This window comes from Phoxinus phoxinus (genome assembly GCF_949152265.1).
Source record: "Phoxinus phoxinus genome assembly, chromosome: 11".
NCBI classification, from domain to species: domain Eukaryota; kingdom Metazoa; phylum Chordata; class Actinopteri; order Cypriniformes; family Leuciscidae; genus Phoxinus; species Phoxinus phoxinus.
Window position 1 is genome coordinate 36,677,426 of NC_136886.1, and position 20,420 is coordinate 36,697,845.

Consider the following 20,420-nt stretch of genomic DNA (forward strand, 5'->3'; position numbering starts at 1 on the left):
GTGTGTGTGTGTAAACTTGTGCAGATCAGACCAGAGGGCGTGGTCACGTGATTCCTGTTACTTTTCTCAGCGAGGACCAATCACAGTCGTTTCTGATTTCTAAGTAACGTTAGTCGTTTAAAAAAAATCATTTTACAGTGATGGCGGAGTGTAGATTTAAATGTGCTTGCCACATACCAATCCTTGCAAATATCGTATATAATAGATTAACGTTTTAGTTATCATATGTTTGCAGTAAGACAAAAACCGCCACGAGACGTGAAATCTGCCCAAGAGGAATGCTGCATTGTGGGCCACCGAGCGCCACCTGGCGGAGAAATTGATGAACCACACCGAGTGGAAACATCGCGGTTCACTCATGGTGTGGAAAAGAGGAGGAGGACGGGGAGTGGATGAAAGAAGGAGGAGTGGAGGACAGCAAAAAACCAAAACACTCAGCGGTGTTCGCCATGTTGTGCTGAGGAAACACGAGAGAATATAAAGACGCATCTGAGGGGTTTTCAGCGCAGAAGATTGAACCAGTTTCATCTGATCCCGGATCATCCAGACGCGCACGGGGATTATACAGGGGAATATAGTTCATCCGACACTATACACTCTTTATTTTATTTAGATGTTCCTGTTTTCGGGATCCTAATGTTTAAACCCCGAACTGGATTTATATTCCTGTGTTCTGGAATGAAGATCATGAGTATGATTATATAAATTTTCAGATCTATTCTAATCATTTTAAAAGAACCAGAAGATCGTCTCGGGATGTTTTTGGACTTGAATGAATCATGAATGGGAATTAAACTCAAAATGAGCTTTTTCTGTATGTGATCGATTCTGATCAATAAGTTTAAGGACATATTTCCAGTGTGTAGTGGACAAGAGGCTGTCTCAGATTTATAATTCAGTATGGTTGTATTAATGTTTGATATTTCATCCATGGAAACCTCCAGCCTGAGGATTTGTCAAATCTCTCAAACACTAAACCTCTCTTACAGACTTACACTTTGATCCGGACCTGTTTGCTCACAAAATAAATGCCTTTGGCAATATTAAAACATTAAATTTAGAGGGAGCGGATTATCAGCTTGGGATTTATTACAGTAGAAGAATCTGCACTGAAAATGAGGACAGGCACCAAACTGGCCTTGGCCATATTCCTCGTCTCCTGTTCATCAGGTAGGTGGACATTTCTGCGTTTTTATGCAATAAACGGCACAGCTACAGCCTGTTGACAAGCATTGGTCATGGTTTCGGTGTGCATGCTTTCTCGGGCTGTTTCGGATTAATTTAAAGCTTTTTCCAGTTACACAAGGAGCTGTGTGTGTTTCATCTTACAGAAGTACAGCTGATGTTTATTTGCTCCATGATCGCGCACTTCTCAAACAAAGCTCTCGTCTGTGTTCTCTTACCTGACCATGATTTTTCTGGTTATCAGTGAGGATTTTTAAAATAACTAAGTGAGTATATTCACTGCAAGATTTGTTCTAAAGAGCATTTTTATTTTGGCCTTTTAATATTGAATCCCATTTTGTTAGTAATTCCTCATGCAGAAAGTATTTGTAGAAGTCTATAAAGAGTTATCTAAAGATAAAGATTAAATATTTATCAAACTGCATGTATTTGATAAAAAATACAGTAAAAACAGTGAAATATTATTCCAATGTAAATCATCAGTTTTCTATGTGAATATATAGTAAAGTGTAATTTATTCCTGTGATCAAAGCTGAGTTTATCATCATTACTCCAGTCTTCAGTGTCACATGATCCTCCAGAAATCAGTATGATGATCTGATGCTCAAGAAACATTTATGATTATTATCCATGTTGAACACAGTTGAGCTGCTGCAGATTTATGTGGAAACCGTCACACATAATTGTTTTTCAGGATTCTTCGATGAATAGAAAGTTCAAAAGAACAGCATTTTATTTTGTAACGTTGTAAATGCATTTGATGTCACTTTTAATAAATTTGGCCTAATGGTTTCCTGCTGATTTAAAGTGTTAATTTATATAAACTGACCACCCAAACTTTGCTCATAGAAATACTCTAATGGTGTGGATTATTTAGTCCTACAGGACATGGATGTGTAACATCTGATGAACAGCCAATCAGGGTGAACTTATGCTGCGTTAGAGATTATAACACTTCTGCTTGGATAAATTTGTAAAATGCAGAGTTCCTTTTCATAATTCATACATTTTAATGAACTACTCAAATCCATCATGTAAGTGAGGTTTTTACTATTCTAAATGTTCTTTCTCATAAAGTTCATCAGGAGTGAATTTGTCCTGTTAATAGCCTTAAAAAAAATTGGAAAACTTATTTATCCTGAACTTTTCCTCCCCCCTTCTTTCTTTTTTTTTAAACGCAACATGAGTTTGTATCTTTAAGACATGATGTGGCTGAATTGTTGGAATCTTGTTTATTATTTACTTTTTAGAAGTGTGTGGATCTTTTCTAGTGATAAGCGTCTCCAGCTCATCAGACGATGGTTCAGTGTTTGCTGTTGTGTGTGTAGAGTCAGATGAAGAGTCTAGATGATGAGGTTCAGTGTTTGCTGTTGTGTGTGTGTAGAGACAGATGAAGAGTCTAGATGATGAGGTTCAGTGTTTGCTGTTGTGTGTGTAGAGTCAGATGAAGAGTCTAGATGATGAGGTTCAGTGTTTGCTGTTGTGTGTGTAGAGACAGATGAAGAGTCCATATGATGAGGTTCAGTGTTTGCTGTTGTGTGTGTGTAGAGTCAGATGAAGAGTCTAGATGATGAGGTTCAGTGTTTGCTGTTGTGTGTGTAGAGACAGATGAAGAGTCTAGATGATGAGGTTCAGTGTTTGCTGTTGTGTGTGTGTAGAGTCAGATGAAGAGTCTAGATGATGAGGTTCAGTGTTTGCTGTTGTGTGTGTGTAGAGTCAGATGAAGAGTCTAGATGATGAGGTTCAGTGTTTGTTGTTGTGTGTGTGTAGAGTCAGATGAAGAGTCTAGATGATGAGGTTCAGTGTTTGCTGTTGTGTGTGTAGAGACAGATGAAGAGTCTAGATGATGAGGTTCAGTGTTTGCTGTTGTGTGTGTGTAGAGTCAGATGAAGAGTCTAGATGATGAGGTTCAGTGTTTGCTGTTGTGTGTGTAGAGTCAGATGAAGAGTCTAGATGATGAGGTTCAGTGTTTGCTGTTGTGTGTGTAGAGTCAGATGAAGAGTCTAGATGATGAGGTTCAGTGTTTGCTGTTGTGTGTGTGTAGAGTCAGATGAGGAGTCTAGATGATGAGGTTCAGTGTTTGCTGTTGTGTGTGTGTAGAGTCAGATGAAGAGTCTAGATGATGAGGTTCAGTGTTTGCTGTTGTGTGTGTGTAGAGTCAGATGAAGAGTCTAGATGATGAGGTTCAGTGTTTGCTGTTGTGTGTGTGTAGAGTCAGATGAAGAGTCTAGATGATGAGGTTCAGTGTTTGCTGTTGTGTGTGTAGAGTCAGATGAAGAGTCTAGATGATGAGGTTCAGTGTTTGCTGTTGTGTGTGTGTAGAGTCAGATGAAGAGTCTAGATGATGAGGTTCAGTGTTTGCTGTTGTGTGTGTGTAGAGTCAGATGAAGAGTCTAGATGATGAGGTTCAGTGTTTGCTGTTGTGTGTGTAGAGTCAGATGAAGAGTCTAGATGATGAGGTTCAGTGTTTGCTGTTGTGTGTGTGTAGAGTCAGATGAAGAGTCTAGATGATGAGGTTCAGTGTTTGCTGTTGTGTGTGTGTAGAGTCAGATGAAGAGTCTAGATGATGAGGTTCAGTGTTTGCTGTTGTGTGTGTGTAGAGTCAGATGAGGAGTCTAGATGATGAGTAGAGTTAGATGAAGAGTCTAGATGATGAGGTTCAGTGTTTGCTGTTGTGTGTGTGTAGAGTCAGATGAAGAGTCTAGATGATGAGGTTCAGTGTTTGCTGTTGTGTGTGTGTAGAGTCAGATGAGGAGTCTAGATGATGAGTAGAGTCAGATGAAGAGTCTAGATGATGAGGTTCAGTGTTTGCTGTTGTGTGTGTGTAGAGTCAGATGAGGAGTCTAGATGATGAGTAGAGTCAGATGAAGAGTCTAGATGATGAGGTTCAGTGTTTGCTGTTGTGTGTGTGTAGAGACAGATGAAGAGTCTAGATGATGAGGTTCAGTGTTTGCTGTTGTGTGTGTGTAGAGACAGATGAAGAGTCCATATGATGAGGTTCAGGGTTTGCGGTTGTGTGTGTAGAGTCAGATGAAGAGTCTAGATGATGAGGTTCAGTGTTTGCTGTTGTGTGTGTGTAGAGACAGATGAGAGTCTAGATGATGAGGCTCAGTGTTTGCTGTTGTGTGTGTGTAGAGTCAGATGAGGAGTCTAGATGATGAGCAGAGTCAGATGAAGAGTCTAGATGATGAGGTTCAGTGTTTGCTGTTGTGTGTGTGTAGAGTCAGATGAGGAGTCTAGAGGATGAGGTTCAGTGTTTGCTGTTGTGTGTGTGTAGAGACAGATGAAGAGTCTAGATGATGAGGTTCAGTGTTTGCTGTTGTGTGTGTGTAGAGTCAGATGAAGAGTCTAGATGATGAGGTTCAGTGTTTGCTGTTGTGTGTGTAGTCAGATGAAGAGTCCATATGATGAGGTTCAGTGTTTGCTGTTGTGTGTGTGTAGAGACAGATGAAGAGTCTAGATGATGAGGTTCAGTGTTTGCTGTTGTGTGTGTGTAGAGACAGATGAAGAGTCTAGATGATGAGGTTCAGTGTTTGCTGTTGTGTGTGTGTAGAGTCAGATGAGGAGTCTAGAGGATGAGGTTCAGTGTTTGCTGTTGTGTGTGTGTAGAGACAGATGAAGAGTCTAGATGATGAGGTTCAGTGTTTGCTGTTGTGTGTGTGTAGAGTCAGATGAGGAGTCTTGATGATGAGGTTCAGTGTTTGCTGTTGTGTGTGTGTAGAGTCAGATGAAGAGTCTAGATGATGAGCAGAGTCAGATGAGGAGTCTAGATGATGAGGTTCAGTGTTTGCTGTTGTGTGTGTGTAGAGTCAGATGAAGAGTCCAGATGATGAGGTTCAGTGTTTGCTGTTGTGTGTGTGTAGAGTCAGATGAGGAGTCTAGATGATGAGGTTCAGTGTTTGCTGTTGTGTGTGTGTAGAGTCAGATGAAGAGTCTAGATGATGAGGTTCAGTGTTTGCTGTTGTGTGTGTGTAGAGTCAGATGAGGAGTCTAGATGATGAGTAGAGTCAGATGAAGAGTCTAGATGATGAGGTTCAGTGTTTGCTGTTGTGTGTGTGTAGAGTCAGATGAGGAGTCTAGATGATGAGTAGAGTCAGATGAAGAGTCTAGATGATGAGGTTCAGTGTTTGCTGTTGTGTGTGTGTAGAGTCAGATGAAGAGTCTAGATGATGAGGTTCAGTGTTTGCTGTTGTGTGTGTGTAGAGTCAGATGAAGAGTCTAGATGATGAGGTTCAGTGTTTGCTGTTGTGTGTGTGTAGAGACAGATGAAGAGTCTAGATGATGAGGTTCAGTGTTTGCTGTTGTGTGTGTGTAGAGACAGATGAAGAGTCCATATGATGAGGTTCAGGGTTTGCGGTTGTGTGTGTAGAGTCAGATGAAGAGTCTAGATGATGAGGTTCAGTGTTTGCTGTTGTGTGTGTGTAGAGACAGATGAGAGTCTAGATGATGAGGCTCAGTGTTTGCTGTTGTGTGTGTGTAGAGTCAGATGAGGAGTCTAGATGATGAGCAGAGTCAGATGAAGAGTCTAGATGATGAGGTTCAGTGTTTGCTGTTGTGTGTGTGTAGAGTCAGATGAGGAGTCTTGATGATGAGGTTCAGTGTTTGCTGTTGTGTGTGTGTAGAGTCAGATGAAGAGTCTAGATGATGAGCAGAGTCAGATGAGGAGTCTAGATGATGAGGTTCAGTGTTTGCTGTTGTGTGTGTGTAGAGTCAGATGAAGAGTCCAGATGATGAGGTTCAGTGTTTGCTGTTGTGTGTGTGTAGAGTCAGATGAGGAGTCTAGATGATGAGGTTCAGTGTTTGCTGTTGTGTGTGCAGAGTCAGATGAAGAGTCTAGATGATGAGTAGAGTCAGATGAAGAGTCCAGATGATGAGGTTCAGTGTTTGCTGTTGTGTGTGTGTAGAGTCAGATGAGGAGTCTTGATGATGAGGTTCAGTGTTTGCTGTTGTGTGTGTGTAGAGTCAGATGAAGAGTCTAGATGATGAGCAGAGTCAGATGAGGAGTCTAGATGATGAGGTTCAGTGTTTGCTGTTGTGTGTGTGTAGAGTCAGATGAAGAGTCCAGATGATGAGGTTCAGTGTTTGCTGTTGTGTGTGTGTAGAGTCAGATGAGGAGTCTTGATGATGAGGTTCAGTGTTTGCTGTTGTGTGTGTAGAGTCAGATGAAGAGTCTAGATGATGAGCAGAGTCAGATGAGGAGTCTAGATGATGAGGTTCAGTGTTTGCTGTTGTGTGTGTGTAGAGTCAGATGAAGAGTCCAGATGATGAGGTTCAGTGTTTGCTGTTGTGTGTGCAGAGTCAGATGAAGAGTCTAGATGATGAGTAGAGTCAGATGAGGAGTCTAGATGATGAGGTTCAGTGTTTGCTGTTGTGTGTGTTTAGAGACAGATGAAGAGTCTAGATGATGAGGTTCAGTGTTTGCTGTTGTGTGTGTGTAGAGTCAGATGAGGAGTCTAGATGATGAGGTTCAGTGTTTGCTGTTGTGTGTGTAGAGTCAGATGAAGAGTCTAGATGATGAGGTTCAGTGTTTGCTGTTGTGTGTGTGTAGAGTCAGATGAAGAGTCCAGATGATGAGGTTCAGTGTTTGCTGTTGTGTGTGTGTGTAGAGTCAGATGAAGAGTCTAGATGATGAGTAGAGTCAAATGAAGAGTCTAGATGATGAGCAGAGTCAGTTGAAGAGTCTAGATGATGAGGTTCAGTGTTTGCTGTTGTGTGTGTAGAGACAAATGAAGAGTCTAGATGACAAGGTTCAGTGTTTGCTGTTGTGTGTGTAGAGACAGATGAAGAGTCTAGATGACAAGGTTCAGTGTTTGCTGTTGTGTGTGTAGAGACAGATGAAGAGTCTAGATGATGAGGTTCAGTGTTTGCTGTTGTGTGTGTGTAGAGTCAGATGAAGAGTCCAGATGATGAGGTTCAGTGTTTGCTGTTGTGTGTTTAGAGACAGATGAAGAGTCTAGATGATGAGGTTCAGTGTTTGCTGTTGTGTGTGTAGAGTCAGATGAAGAGTCTAGATGATGAGGTTCAATGTTTGCTGTTGTGTGTGTAGAGACAGATGAAGAGTCTAGATGACGAGGTTCAATGTTTGCTGTTGTGTGTGTAGAGTCAGATGAAGAGTCTAGATGACGAGGTTCAGTGTTTGCTGTTGTGTGTTTTGAGTCAGATGAAGAGTCTAGATGATGAGGTTCAGTGTTTGCTGTTGTGTGTGCAGAGTCAGATGAAGAGTCTAGATGATGAGTAGAGTCAGATGAGGAGTCTAGATGATGAGGTTCAGTGTTTGCTGTTGTGTGTGTGTAGAGACAGATGAAGAGTCCAGATGATGAGGTTCAGTGTTTGCTGTTGTGTGTGTAGAGTCAGATGAAGAGTCTAGATGATGAGGTTCAATGTTTGCTGTTGTGTGTGTAGAGTCAGATGAAGAGTCTAGATGATGAGGTTCAGTGTTTGCTGTTGTGTGTGTGTAGAGTCAGATGAAGAGTCTAGATAATGAGGTTCAGTGTTTGCTGTTGTGTGTAGAGTCAGATGAAGAGTCTAGATGATGAGGTTCAATGTTTGCTGTTGTGTGTAGAGTCAGATGAAGAGTCTAGATGACGAGGTTCAGTGTTTGCTGTTGTGTGTTTTGAGTCAGATGAAGAGTCTAGATGATGAGGTTCAATGTTTGCTGTTGAGTGTAGAGACAGATGAAGAGTCTAGATGACGAGGTTCAGTGTTTGCTGTTGTGTGTTTAGAGTCAGATGAAGAGTCTAGATGATGAGGTTCAGTGTTTGCTGTTGTGTGTGTAGAGTCAGATGAAGAGTCCAGATGATGAGGTTCAGTGTTTGCTGTTGTGTGTAGAGTCAGATGAAGAGTCTAGATGATGAGGTTCAGTGTTTGCTGTTGTGTGTGTAGAGACAGATGAAGAGTCTAGATAATGAGGTTCAGTGTTTGCTGTTGTGTGTAGAGTCAGATGAAGAGTCTAGATGATGAGGTTCAGTGTTTGCTGTTGTGTGTGTAGAGACAGATGAAGAGTCTAGATGATGAGGTTCAGTGTTTGCTGTTGTGTGTAGAGTCAGATGAAGAGTCTAGATGATGAGGTTCAGTGTTTGCTGTTGTGTGTGTAGAGTCAGATGAAGAGTCTAGATGATGAATAGAGTCAGATGAAGAGTCTAGATGATGAGGTTCAGTGTTTGCTGTTGTGTGTGTTTAGAGACAGATGAAGAGTCTAGATGATGAGGTTCAGTGTTTGCTGTTGTGTGTGTGTAGAGTCAGATGAGGAGTCTAGATGATGAGGTTCAGTGTTTGCTGTTGTGTGTGTAGAGTCAGATGAAGAGTCTAGATGATGAGGTTCAGTGTTTGCTGTTGTGTGTGTGTAGAGTCAGATGAAGAGTCCAGATGATGAGGTTCAGTGTTTGCTGTTGTGTGTGTGTGTAGAGTCAGATGAAGAGTCTAGATGATGAGTAGAGTCAAATGAAGAGTCTAGATGATGAGCAGAGTCAGTTGAAGAGTCTAGATGATGAGGTTCAGTGTTTGCTGTTGTGTGTGTAGAGACAAATGAAGAGTCTAGATGACAAGGTTCAGTGTTTGCTGTTGTGTGTGTAGAGACAGATGAAGAGTCTAGATGACAAGGTTCAGTGTTTGCTGTTGTGTGTGTAGAGACAGATGAAGAGTCTAGATGATGAGGTTCAGTGTTTGCTGTTGTGTGTGTGTAGAGTCAGATGAAGAGTCCAGATGATGAGGTTCAGTGTTTGCTGTTGTGTGTTTAGAGACAGATGAAGAGTCTAGATGATGAGGTTCAGTGTTTGCTGTTGTGTGTGTAGAGTCAGATGAAGAGTCTAGATGATGAGGTTCAATGTTTGCTGTTGTGTGTAGAGTCAGATGAAGAGTCTAGATGACGAGGTTCAGTGTTTGCTGTTGTGTGTTTTGAGTCAGATGAAGAGTCTAGATGATGAGGTTCAATGTTTGCTGTTGTGTGTAGAGTCAGATGAAGAGTCCAGATGATGAGGTTCAGTGTTTGCTGTTGTGTGTGTAGAGTCAGATGAAGAGTCTAGATGATGAGGTTCAATGTTTGCTGTTGTGTGTGTAGAGTCAGATGAAGAGTCTAGATGATGAGGTTCAGTGTTTGCTGTTGTGTGTGTGTAGAGTCAGATGAAGAGTCTAGATAATGAGGTTCAGTGTTTGCTGTTGTGTGTAGAGTCAGATGAAGAGTCTAGATGATGAGGTTCAATGTTTGCTGTTGTGTGTAGAGTCAGATGAAGAGTCTAGATGACGAGGTTCAGTGTTTGCTGTTGTGTGTTTTGAGTCAGATGAAGAGTCTAGATGATGAGGTTCAATGTTTGCTGTTGTGTGTAGAGTCAGATGAAGAGTCCAGATGATGAGGTTCAGTGTTTGCTGTTGTGTGTACAGTCAGATGAAGAGTCTAGATGACGAGGTTCAGTGTTTGCTGTTGTGTGTTTAGAGTCAGATGAAGAGTCTAGATGATGAGGTTCAGTGTTTGCTGTTGTGTGTGTAGAGTCAGATGAAGAGTCCAGATGATGAGGTTCAGTGTTTGCTGTTGTGTGTAGAGTCAGATGAAGAGTCTAGATGATGAGGTTCAGTGTTTGCTGTTGTGTGTGTAGAGACAGATGAAGAGTCTAGATAATGAGGTTCAGTGTTTGCTGTTGTGTGTAGAGTCAGATGAAGAGTCTAGATGATGAGGTTCAGTGTTTGCTGTTGTGTGTGTAGAGACAGATGAAGAGTCTAGATGATGAGGTTCAGTGTTTGCTGTTGTGTGTAGAGTCAGATGAAGAGTCTAGATGATGAGGTTCAGTGTTTGCTGTTGTGTGTGTAGAGTCAGATGAAGAGTCTAGATGATGAATAGAGTCAGATGAAGAGTCTAGATGATGATGTTTGTTCAGTGTTTGCTGTTGTGTGTGTGTGTAGAGTCAGATGAAGAGTCTAGATGATGAGGTTCAGTGTTTGCTGTTGTGTGTTTAGAGACAGATGAAGAGTCTAGATGATGAGGTTCAGTGTTTGCTGTTGTGTGTGTAGAGTCAGATGAAGAGTCTAGATGATGAATAGAGTCAGATGAAGAGTCTAGATGATGATGTTTGTTCAGTGTTTGCTGTTGTGTGTGTGTAGAGTCAGATGAAGAGTCCAGATGATGAGGTTCAGTGTTTGCTGTTGTGTGTGTAGAGTCAGATGAAGAGTCCAGATGATGAGGTTCAGTGTTTGCTGTTGTGTGTGTAGAGTCAGATGAAGAGTCTAGATGATGAATAGAGTCAGATGAAGAGTCTAGATGATGATGTTTGTTCAGTGTTTGCTGTTGAGTGTAGAGACAGATGAAGAGTCTAGATGATGAGGTTCAGTGTTTGCTGTTGTGTGTGTAGAGTCAGATGAAGAGTCTAGCTGATGAGTAGAGTCTAGCTGATGAGTAGAGTCTAGCTGATGAGTAGAGTCTAGCTGATGAGTAGAGTCTAGCTGATGAGTAGAGTCTAGCTGATGAGTAGAGTCTAGCTGATGAGTAGAGTCTAGCTGATGAGTAGAGTCTAGCTGATGAGTAGAGTCAGATGCAGAGGTGGGTAGAGTATCCAAAAACTGTACTCAAGTAAAAGTACAAGTACTTCTAGAAATATTTACTCAAAGTAAAAGTAAAAGTAACAATCTTAATAGTTACTTGAGTAAGAGTAAAAAAGTATCCAATGAGAAAACTACTCAAGTAGTTAGTTACTAGTTACTTCGGATCACAGGCCGATATATATGATATATATAAAACATGATATGATTTAGATATTTTTTATTTAAATGACTATTATTATCATAATTAGTATCCAATGAGAAAAGTATCCAATGAGAAAACTACTCAAGTAGCTATAGTTAGTTACTTCGGATCATAGGCCTATATGATATATATATATATAAAACATGATATTATTTAGATATTTTTTATTTAAATGACTATTATTATCATAATTAGATAGGCTATCTTTGCCACAAAAACAGAAGAGACAAGCATTATTTCTGCCATCTGTAGCCCGAAAATCATTGCCTGTCCTTTGGTTTGTATAATAGTAACTTATACATCTACAGTTGGATTATTAGACAATGTCGAAATATAGTGAATCTGCAGAGTTTTGCATTTAAAGGCATGTAAAGGGAAACGTTGACACCGAGAAGAAAGAGTTAAAACTCTTCACATGTGCTCGCGCTGACCGCTACTGAACATCTGAACACAAACGACGATCAAACGCACATCGACGGATCTTCTTCTGTCTGTTCTCCAAAATGTAGCTAATCAAATGTATATTTCTGCATGCATGTTTAAACTGGTCAACAGTGTCTAAGGCAGGCAAAGGCATTCGTTTTCAAGTTGAGTTCGCACGCCACCGCGCAATACACACACATTACCGCGGGATGGCGGGTGTTCATTTCATATGTGGACAATGGTAGCTTATTTATTGTATAAAGTAATGTATAGGCCTATGTCCAAAAAAAACGGGTAATGTCATACTTTGAAGTAGTGCTATCATATTGTAATAATCTGTTTGGTTGTAAAATGTATTACCTGAATGAAATTAAATCGAATATCGTCCTGTGGAACGATATTCGTTCCACAGGATATATCGTCCTCAGCATACGAAGATAATAGAGATCTTCATCGCTGGCAAAAATTATGCATTTGTAGATTTGCTTTCACTTGACTGTACTGTAGGTCCACAGCCACTTCATCCAACGCTCTTGATGTTCTTAAATCTTCCTGTTACGACTCCGAGTCGAGTGTGAATTGAAAGCGCTTCAGACGATTCAGTGCGTGCAGGAAACTGAACAGATCATACAAACTGATTCGCGAACCGATTTAGACAGATCTGCCCACTTGTTTGATGAAGTCTTTGAACAGAATCGACTCAAAAGAGTGATTCATTTGTGAATTGAGCATCGCTCATGCCCAGAAAAAAGATACAGCGCGCTTGGAATAAACTACGCATTTAACAACACTTACTGCATTAAAATAAAGTAACGAGAGGAACGTCGCTCAACGTAACGAAGTAAAAGTACCGTTTTTTTATTAGAAATGTACTCGAGTAAAAGTAAAAAGTACCCACATTTAAATCTACTCTTAAAAGTACAATTTTCCCCAAAAAATACTCAAGTAAATGTAACGAAGTAAATGTACTTCGTTACTACCCACCTCTGGTCAGATGAAGGGTCTAGCTGATGAGTAGAGTCAGATGAAGGGTCTAGATGATGAGTAGAGTCAGATGAAGAGTCTAGATGATGAGTAGAGTCAGATGAAGAGTCTAGATGACGAGGTTCAGTGTTTGTTGTTGTGTGTAGAGTCAGATGAAGAGTCTAGATGATGATGTTTGTTCAGTGTTTGCTGTTGAGTGTAGAGACAGATGAAGAGTCTAGATGATGAGTAGAGTCAGATGAAGAGTCTAGATGATGAGGTTCAGTGTTTGCTGTTGTGTGTGTAGAGTCAGATAAAGAGTCTAGATGATGAGGTTCAGTGTTTTCTGTTGTGTGTAGAGTCAGATGAAGAGTCTAGATGATGAATAGAGTCAGATGAAGTGTCTAGATGATTAATAGAGTCAGATGAAGAGTCTAGATGATGATGTTTGTTCAGTGTTTGCTGTTGAGTGTAGAGTCAGATGAAGAGTCTAGATGATGAGTAGAGTCAGATGAAGAGTCTAGCTGATGAGTAGAGTCAGATGAAGAGTCTAGCTGATGAGTAGAGTCAGATGAAGAGTCTAGCTGATGAGTAGAGTCAGATGAAGAGTCTAGCTGATGAGTAGAGTCAGATGAAGAGTCTAGCTGATGAGTAGAGTCAGATGAAGAGTCTAGCTGATGAGTAGAGTCAGATGAAGAGTCTAGCTGATGAGTAGAGTCAGATGAAGAGTCTAGCTGATGTGTAGAGTCTAGCTGATGTGTAGAGTCTAGCTGATGACTAGAGTCTAGCTGATGACTAGAGTCTAGCTGATGACTAGAGTCTAGCTGATGACTAGAGTCTAGCTGATGACTAGAGTCTAGCTGATGACTAGAGTCTAGCTGATGACTAGAGTCTAGCTGATGACTAGAGTCTAGCTGATGAGTAGAGTCAGATGAAGAGTCTAGCTGATGAGTAGAGTCAGATGAAGAGTCTAGATGATGAGTAGAGTCAGATGAAGAGTCTAGATGATGAGTAGAGTCAGATGAAGAGTCTAGATGATGAGTAGAGTCAGATGAAGAGTCTAGATGATGAGTAGAGTCAGATGAAGAGTCTAGATGATGAGTAGAGTCAGATGAAGAGTCTAGATGATGAGTAGAGTCAGATGAAGAGTCTAGATGATGAGTAGAGTCAGATGAAGAGTCTAGATGATGAGTAGAGTCAGATGAAGAGTCTAGATGATGAGTAGAGTCAGATGAAGAGTCTAGATGATGAGTAGAGTCAGATGAAGAGTCTAGATGATGAGTAGAGTCAGATGAAGAGTCTAGATGATGAGTAGAGTCAGATGAAGAGTCTAGATGATGAGTAGAGTCAGATGAAGAGTCTAGATGATGAGTAGAGTCAGATGAAGAGTCTAGATGATGAGTAGAGTCAGATGAAGAGTCTAGATGATGAGTAGAGTCAGATGAAGAGTCTAGATGATGAGTAGAGTCAGATGAAGAGTCTAGATGATGAGTAGAGTCAGATGAAGCGTCTAGATGATGTGTAGAGTCAGATGAAGCGTCTAGATGATGAGTAGAGTCAGATGAAGAGTCTAGATGATGAGTAGAGTTAGATGAAGAGTCTAGATGATGAGGTTCAGTGTTTGCTGTTGTGTGTGTGTGTAGAGTCAGATGAGGAGTCTAGATGATGAGTAGAGTTAGATGAAGAATCTAGATGACGAGGTTCAGTGTTTGCTGTTGTGTGTGTAGAGACAGATGAGGAGTCTAGATGATTAGGTTCAGTGTTTGCTGGTGTGTGTGTGTAGAGACAGATGAAGAGTTTAGATGATTAGGTTCAGTGTTTGCTGTTGTGTGTGTAGAGACAGATGAGGAGTCTAGATGATTAGGTTCAGTGTTTGCTGTTGTGTGTGTAGAGTCAGATGAAGAGTCTAGATGATGAGGTTCAGTGTTTGCTGTTGTGTGTGTAGAGTGAAGAGTCTAGAGGATGAGTTTCAGTGTTTGCTGTTGTGTGTGTAGAGTGAAGAGTCTAGAGGATGAGGTTCAGTGTTTGCTGTTGTGTGTGTAGAGTCAGATGAAGAGTCTAGATGATGAGGTTCAGTGTTTGCTGTTGTGTGTGTAGAGTGAAGAGTCTAGAGGATGAGGTTCAGTGTTTGCTGTTGTGTGTGTAGAGTCAGATGAAGAATCTAGATGACGAGGTTCAGTGTTTGCTGTTGTGTGTGTAGAGTCAGATGAAGAGTCTAGATGATTAGAATAACACAGTTTTTGCCAGTTGAGTTGCAGGGTCACAGACACGAGCAGAAACTTGGTCTCTGAGAACCGGCCTGGCTTTGGTCAGATGTCGGTCAGATTAGCCACTATACTGGTCTTTTTAAAGATGTCCAAACGCTCAAGGTTACAGAGTCTGACTCCAGAATAAGTCTAATGCCATTAAAGACCAGTATGCCTTGACTTTCTGCTGCACTGGATTATAGAGTTTCACAAATGTGTGTTTGGCTTTTGTGCTTTTAAGGTGAATTGTCATTTTTGTAATAATTTAAATTTGTGGTCAGCTGATGTGTTTTTCAGTATCTGATTCTGATATCTGGAGTTATTATATTGATGTATATTTCTAAATGATCTGTCAAGAGTACAAATGTATCTTGAGTCCCAGATATTGCACTGTAAGCAAGTCATTTGTAGATTGACTTTCTGGCACCTTTTTAAAATATTGCTGAGTTTGTTTTCAGCAGCCTGGCATGAGGAATGTCTGGGAAACCTGTCTGAAAACACTAGTTTGGTGACGCGAGTGATGCGCAGAAGCGATCGGAAGTGACAGCTGAAGCGTTTACTGTATTCTAGTCAATACATCGTGAGCACAGTTAACTCCAGTCTTTCTCCTTCCTCCACCAGTTCTGAAATAGGTCAAAGGTCAGCCCTTATCCTCTTTAACATAATCTGTAGGGCTCACACAGACTTATGCCAAGGTTACAGTCGGCGAGCAAATCCTCCAGCAAACTTCACGCAGCTCACGGTCAATCAAAGACATTCTCCCTCATATGCAGTAGATATAGCATAAAAACTACTTGTTTTTTACATTGTGACTATCGTTTTCATTACAATTCAGCATACCCCCCCCCCCCCCTCCCCATTTTTTAAATTTATTTATGTAATTCCATTCTCATTATTACAATACTGCAAATATGCTATATTTATACAATTAACCTAAATGAAAGGACTTTTTTATAATATTGCGAATATTTTAACGTATAAAATAATTTAGACAATTTTCATGGCAGCATTGAGGATTTGGGGGTATATGCTTTAGTGTCATGAAAATAAAACAGGCAAAAATAAGCTTCATTATAATTTCTTATTTGTTCTTGAAAGTTTCAGACAGGCGTGTGTTTCAGACAGGCGTGTGTTTCAGACTAGGGATGGGACGGTATGAAAATTTAACATCATGATTATAGTGACCAAAATTATCGTGATTATCAATATTATCACGGTTTTGTTAAAACGAGATGAATGTGTTCAAAAATAACTTATGCTCACACTGAACACATTTCAACAAGGTTTATATTTGAAAATCAACAAACAACAAATAAAACAAGCAGCTCTATGCACTTTTTTAAGCAAGATTCTATTCTGTGGCATTTCCTTCCTTATAATGACTGTCGTCATAGAAACGCATTTTAACACAGCTCACCTCAATGCATCACAACGGGTGTGCGCTCTCGTTTCATTCAAATACAACTTGCTGTCTTGCGTCACCGTTTTTGATTGTATTGAAAATAAAATCAGAGTTGATTTATTGTTTACAGATGTTGATAATATTGTTGTGATCATCTTGACTGGACGATTGTTTTGTACGCTCGCTCTACAAAATCGATTTATAAACAAGTAAGATTTAAAACATAAATCTAAATTCAATATGTCCCCGTAATTATGTGGTTTAAAAATCGGTGTAATAAGTGTACATTGAATCTAACGTTATACATTTTGTACCCAATTATTTCACAGACGTAGTTTTGGTATTGAGGTCAAAGTTAACTTGCCTTGCGTTCGCTATACAACAGTGTTTGATGGTCACAGAAGACGACTCGGCAGATTTGAAGTGTTTCTGTTGCAGCGACTTTTTGTTCTGCAGACAGGGTGACCATCCTCGATTAAGTTTCCCTCAGGACTTTTGTAAAAGCCAAAATATGACCACACCTCAGATTTGGTCCTCTTAAAAGGCTGAAAAAACTCCCGAGCATGGTCACTGCCATCCGCCATTCCTTCTCGAATAAAAAACACAACAACATTGCGCGCTGCGCCTGCGTCAGACTGTTGCTGGCTGGACAGGATTTACAGTGAATTATTAAAACAGCGATAATCAAACACGGTTTTGATGATAATGAAATTTTAGACGATAATACTAACCATCAGTACATTTTATCGTGGTTTATCGTGAAACCGGTAATCGTCCCATCTCTATTTCAGACAGGCGTGTGAATCAGACAGGCGTGTGTGTTTCAGACAGGCGTGTGTGTTTCAGACAGGCGTGTGAATCAGACAGGCGTGTGTGTTTCAGACAGGCGTGTGTTTCAGACAGGCGTGTGTGTTTCAGACAGGCGTGTGTTTCAGACAGGCGTGTGTGTTTCAGACAGGCGTGTGTTTCAGACAGGCGTGTGTTTCAGACAGGCGTGTGTGTTTCAGACAGGCGTGTGTTTCAGACAGGTGTGTGTGTTTCAGACAGGCGTGTGTTTCAGACAGGCGTGTGTTTCAGACAGGCGTGTGTTTCAGACAGGCGTGTGTGTTTCAGACAGGCGCGTGTGTTTCAGACAGGCGTGTGTTTCAGACAGGCGTGTGTTTCAGACAGGCGCGTGTGTTTCAGACAGGCGCGTGTGTTTCAGACAGGCGCGTGTGTTTCAGACAGGCGCGTGTGTTTCAGACAGGCGTGTGTGTTTCAGACAGGCGTGTGTGTTTCAGACAGGCGTGTGTGTTTCAGACAGGCGTGTGTGTTTCAGACAGGCGTGTGTGTTTCAGACAGGCGCGTGTGTTTCAGACAGGCGCGTGTGTTTCAGACAGGCGCGTGTGTTTCAGACAGGCGCGTGTGTTTCAGACAGGCGTGTGTTTCAGACAGGCGTGTGTTTCAGACAGGCGTGTGTTTCAGACAGGCGTGTGATTCAGACAGGCGTGTGTTTCAGACAGGCGTGTGAATCAGACAGGCGCGTGTGTTTCAGACAGGCGTGTGTTTCAGACAGGCGTGTGTTTCAGACAGGCGTGTGTTTCAGACAGGCGTGTGTTTCAGACAGGCGTGTGTTTCAGACAGGCGTGTGTTTCAGACAGGCGTGTGTTTCAGACAGGCGTGTGTGTTTCAGACAGGCGTGTGTTTCAGACAGGCGTGTGTTTCAGACAGGCGTGTGTTTCAGACAGGCGCGTGTGTTTCAGACAGGCGCGTGTGTTTCAGACAGGCGCGTGTGTTTCAGACAGGCGCGTGTGTTTCAGACAGGCGCGTGTGTTTCAGACAGGCGTGTGTTTCAGACAGGCGTGTGTTTCAGACAGGCGTGTGTTTCAGACAGGCGTGTGTTTCAGACAGGCGTGTGTTTCAGACAGGCGTGTGTTTCAGACAGGCGTGTGTTTCAGACAGGCGTGTGTTTCAGACAGGCGTGTGTTTCAGACAGGCGTGTGTTTCAGACAGGCGTGTGTTTCAGACAGGCGTGTGTTTCAGACAGGCGTGTGTTTCAGACAGGCGTGTGTTTCAGACAGGCGTGTGTTTCAGACAGGCGTGTGTTTCAGACAGGCGTGTGTTTCAGACAGGCGTGTGTGTTTCAGACAGGCGTGTGTGTTTCAGACAGGCGCGTGTGTTTCAGACAGGCGTGTGTTTCAGACAGGCGTGTGTTGCACAGGCGTGTGTTTCAGACAGGCGTGTGTTTCAGACAGGCGTGTGTTTCAGACAGGCGTGTGTTTCAGACAGGCGTGTGTTTCAGACAGGCGTGTGTTTCAGACAGGCGTGTGTTTCGCACAGGCGTGTGTTTCAGACAGGCGTGTGTTTCGCACAGGCGTGTGTTTCAGACAGGCGTGTGAATCAGACAGGCGTGTGTTTCAGACAGGCGTGTGAATCAGACAGGCGTGTGTGTTTCAGACAGGCGTGTGTTTCAGACAGGCGTGTGTTTCAGACAGGCGTGTGTTTCAGACAGGCGTGTGTTTCAGACAGGCGTGTGTTTCAGACAGGCGTGTGTTTCAGACAGGCGTGTGTTTCAGACAGGCGTGTGTTTCAGACAGGCGTGTGTTTCAGACAGGCGTGTGTTTCAGACAGGCGTGTGTTTCAGACAGGCGTGTGTTTCAGACAGGCGTGTGTTTCAGACAGGCGTGTGTTTCAGACAGGCGTGTGTTTCAGACAGGCGTGTGTTTCAGACAGGCGTGTGTTTCAGACAGGCGTGTGTTTCAGACAGGCGTGTGTTTCAGACAGGCGTGTGTTTCAGACAGGCGTGTGTTTCAGACAGGCGTGTGTTTCAGACAGGCGTGTGTTAGTGGTGTCAACAATAATCGATTCGGCGATGCATCGCAATGCGGGATATGCACGATTCAGCATCGATGCGGCAAAGTGCCATAATCGATTATGTAACTGTTTATTTTCTGGCCTTGAGTTGGACAATAAAGTTGTGAAGTTTAAATTACTTCCGTGGGCATAACAACAACAACAATCAAGACGGCTGAGGCGGAGGGAGATGACCGCGATAGACGGGTAATTAAAAACGCACCCAAAGCTTGGAAAAGCGGACATCTGTGCACATTTCGGATTCTACGAAGTTAATGGGAAACTAGACAAGATGAGGCTTAACACAGGAGCGCAGCTTCGCGGCTGAGACACGAAAGCTTTTACTCTTAAACACAAAAGGCACGTCCATTTGAATAAAAAAAGAATATTTATTAAACAAACCAGATCAAGAGCAAAAACGAAATAAAGTGCATAACTGAAAAATAAAGCATAGGCTCAAAACTAATACAAACAGTGGGCACTGCGAGTGCGCATTGGGCTCCAATAAATTTTTTCCGTCTTCTAAAAAAAAAAATGCTGCCACACTGCCGATGTCTTTGTTGACATGGTAGAAGAGGAATGACTATGAATTAAACAGTCTCTCAATTAAATAAATAATATTCAGCAAACCTTCTAGTAGCCTACTTTCTTCAATCTGTCTTCTCCGGTGGGTTGGGCTAATCCAAAAGAAGTGAAAACAAGGGGGGTGTTCTGAAGACAGACTGTTACCTGTGAAACAGGGGTGCTCTGAAAACACCCCCATTAGCAATTAGTGCTTTCCACCTGATGAAACGAACGCGCAAAACGAATGAAATGAACGCGCAAAACGAATGAAATGAACGCGGCAAAACGAATGAAATGAACGCGCAAAACGAATAAAATGAACGCGGCAAAACGAATGAAATGAACGCGCAAAACGAATGAAATGAACGCGCAAAACGAATGAAATGAACGCGCAAAACGAATGAAATGAACGCGGCAAAACTGATGAAATGAATGCGGCAAAACTGATGAAATGAACGCGGCAAAACTGATGAAATGAACGCGGCAAAACTGATGAAATGAACGCGGCAAAACTGATGAAATGAACACGGCAAAACTGATCAAATGAACGCGGCAAAACTGATTAAATGAACGCGGCAAAAAAATCGACCAATCAGAATTTTGGTCAAGCCAGAACGTATCGACCAACAATCGACTGGGAGATTACAGACCTAGAAAGCAGTGATTTATGTTTTCTTTTTCAGGTTTGAAAATGCCATAGCCTATACAATACCCTGTACCATTCAATTTTATTTTGTTTAATGACATTTATGTCAAAGATAAAGGAGAGTGATAATACACACATAGCAGCCAATAAAATCTGTTGTTCAATAGATGACTGCTTGTATTGCCTCATGACGGATGAAAAATGTGCCTTGTTGTGTGCAGTAGAATTTTGATGCATCGCAATGCATCGTAGAATCGAATTGAATCGAATCGTTACCTGGTGAATCGTAATCGAATCGAATTGTGAGGGCAGTGCCAATGCACACCCCTAGCGTGTGTTTCAGACAGGCGTGTGTGTTTCAGACAGGCGTGTGTGTTTCAGACAGGCGTGTGTGTTTCAGACAGGCGTGTGTGTTTCAGACAGGCGTGT

The 20,420-nt window shown here is 41.8% G+C and overlaps 1 protein-coding gene across 2 annotated transcripts in view; it reads left to right on the forward strand.

Moving 5' to 3' along the window:
* The first annotated feature begins 400 nt into the window (after positions 1–400).
* Positions 401–20,420, forward strand: part of acvr2ab (activin A receptor type 2Ab) — a 60,741-nt gene continuing 40,721 nt past the window's right edge. The window contains exons 1-2 of one of the 2 annotated variants that reach the window (XM_079627290.1): positions 401–691; positions 990–1,170. In XM_079627290.1, coding sequence (XP_079483416.1) covers positions 1,116–1,170 — 55 coding nt within the window. In that variant the 5' untranslated portion in view covers positions 401–691; positions 990–1,115. The remainder of the gene's footprint in view (positions 692–989; positions 1,171–20,420) is intronic. The other variant, XM_079627291.1, reaches the window with a different exon arrangement.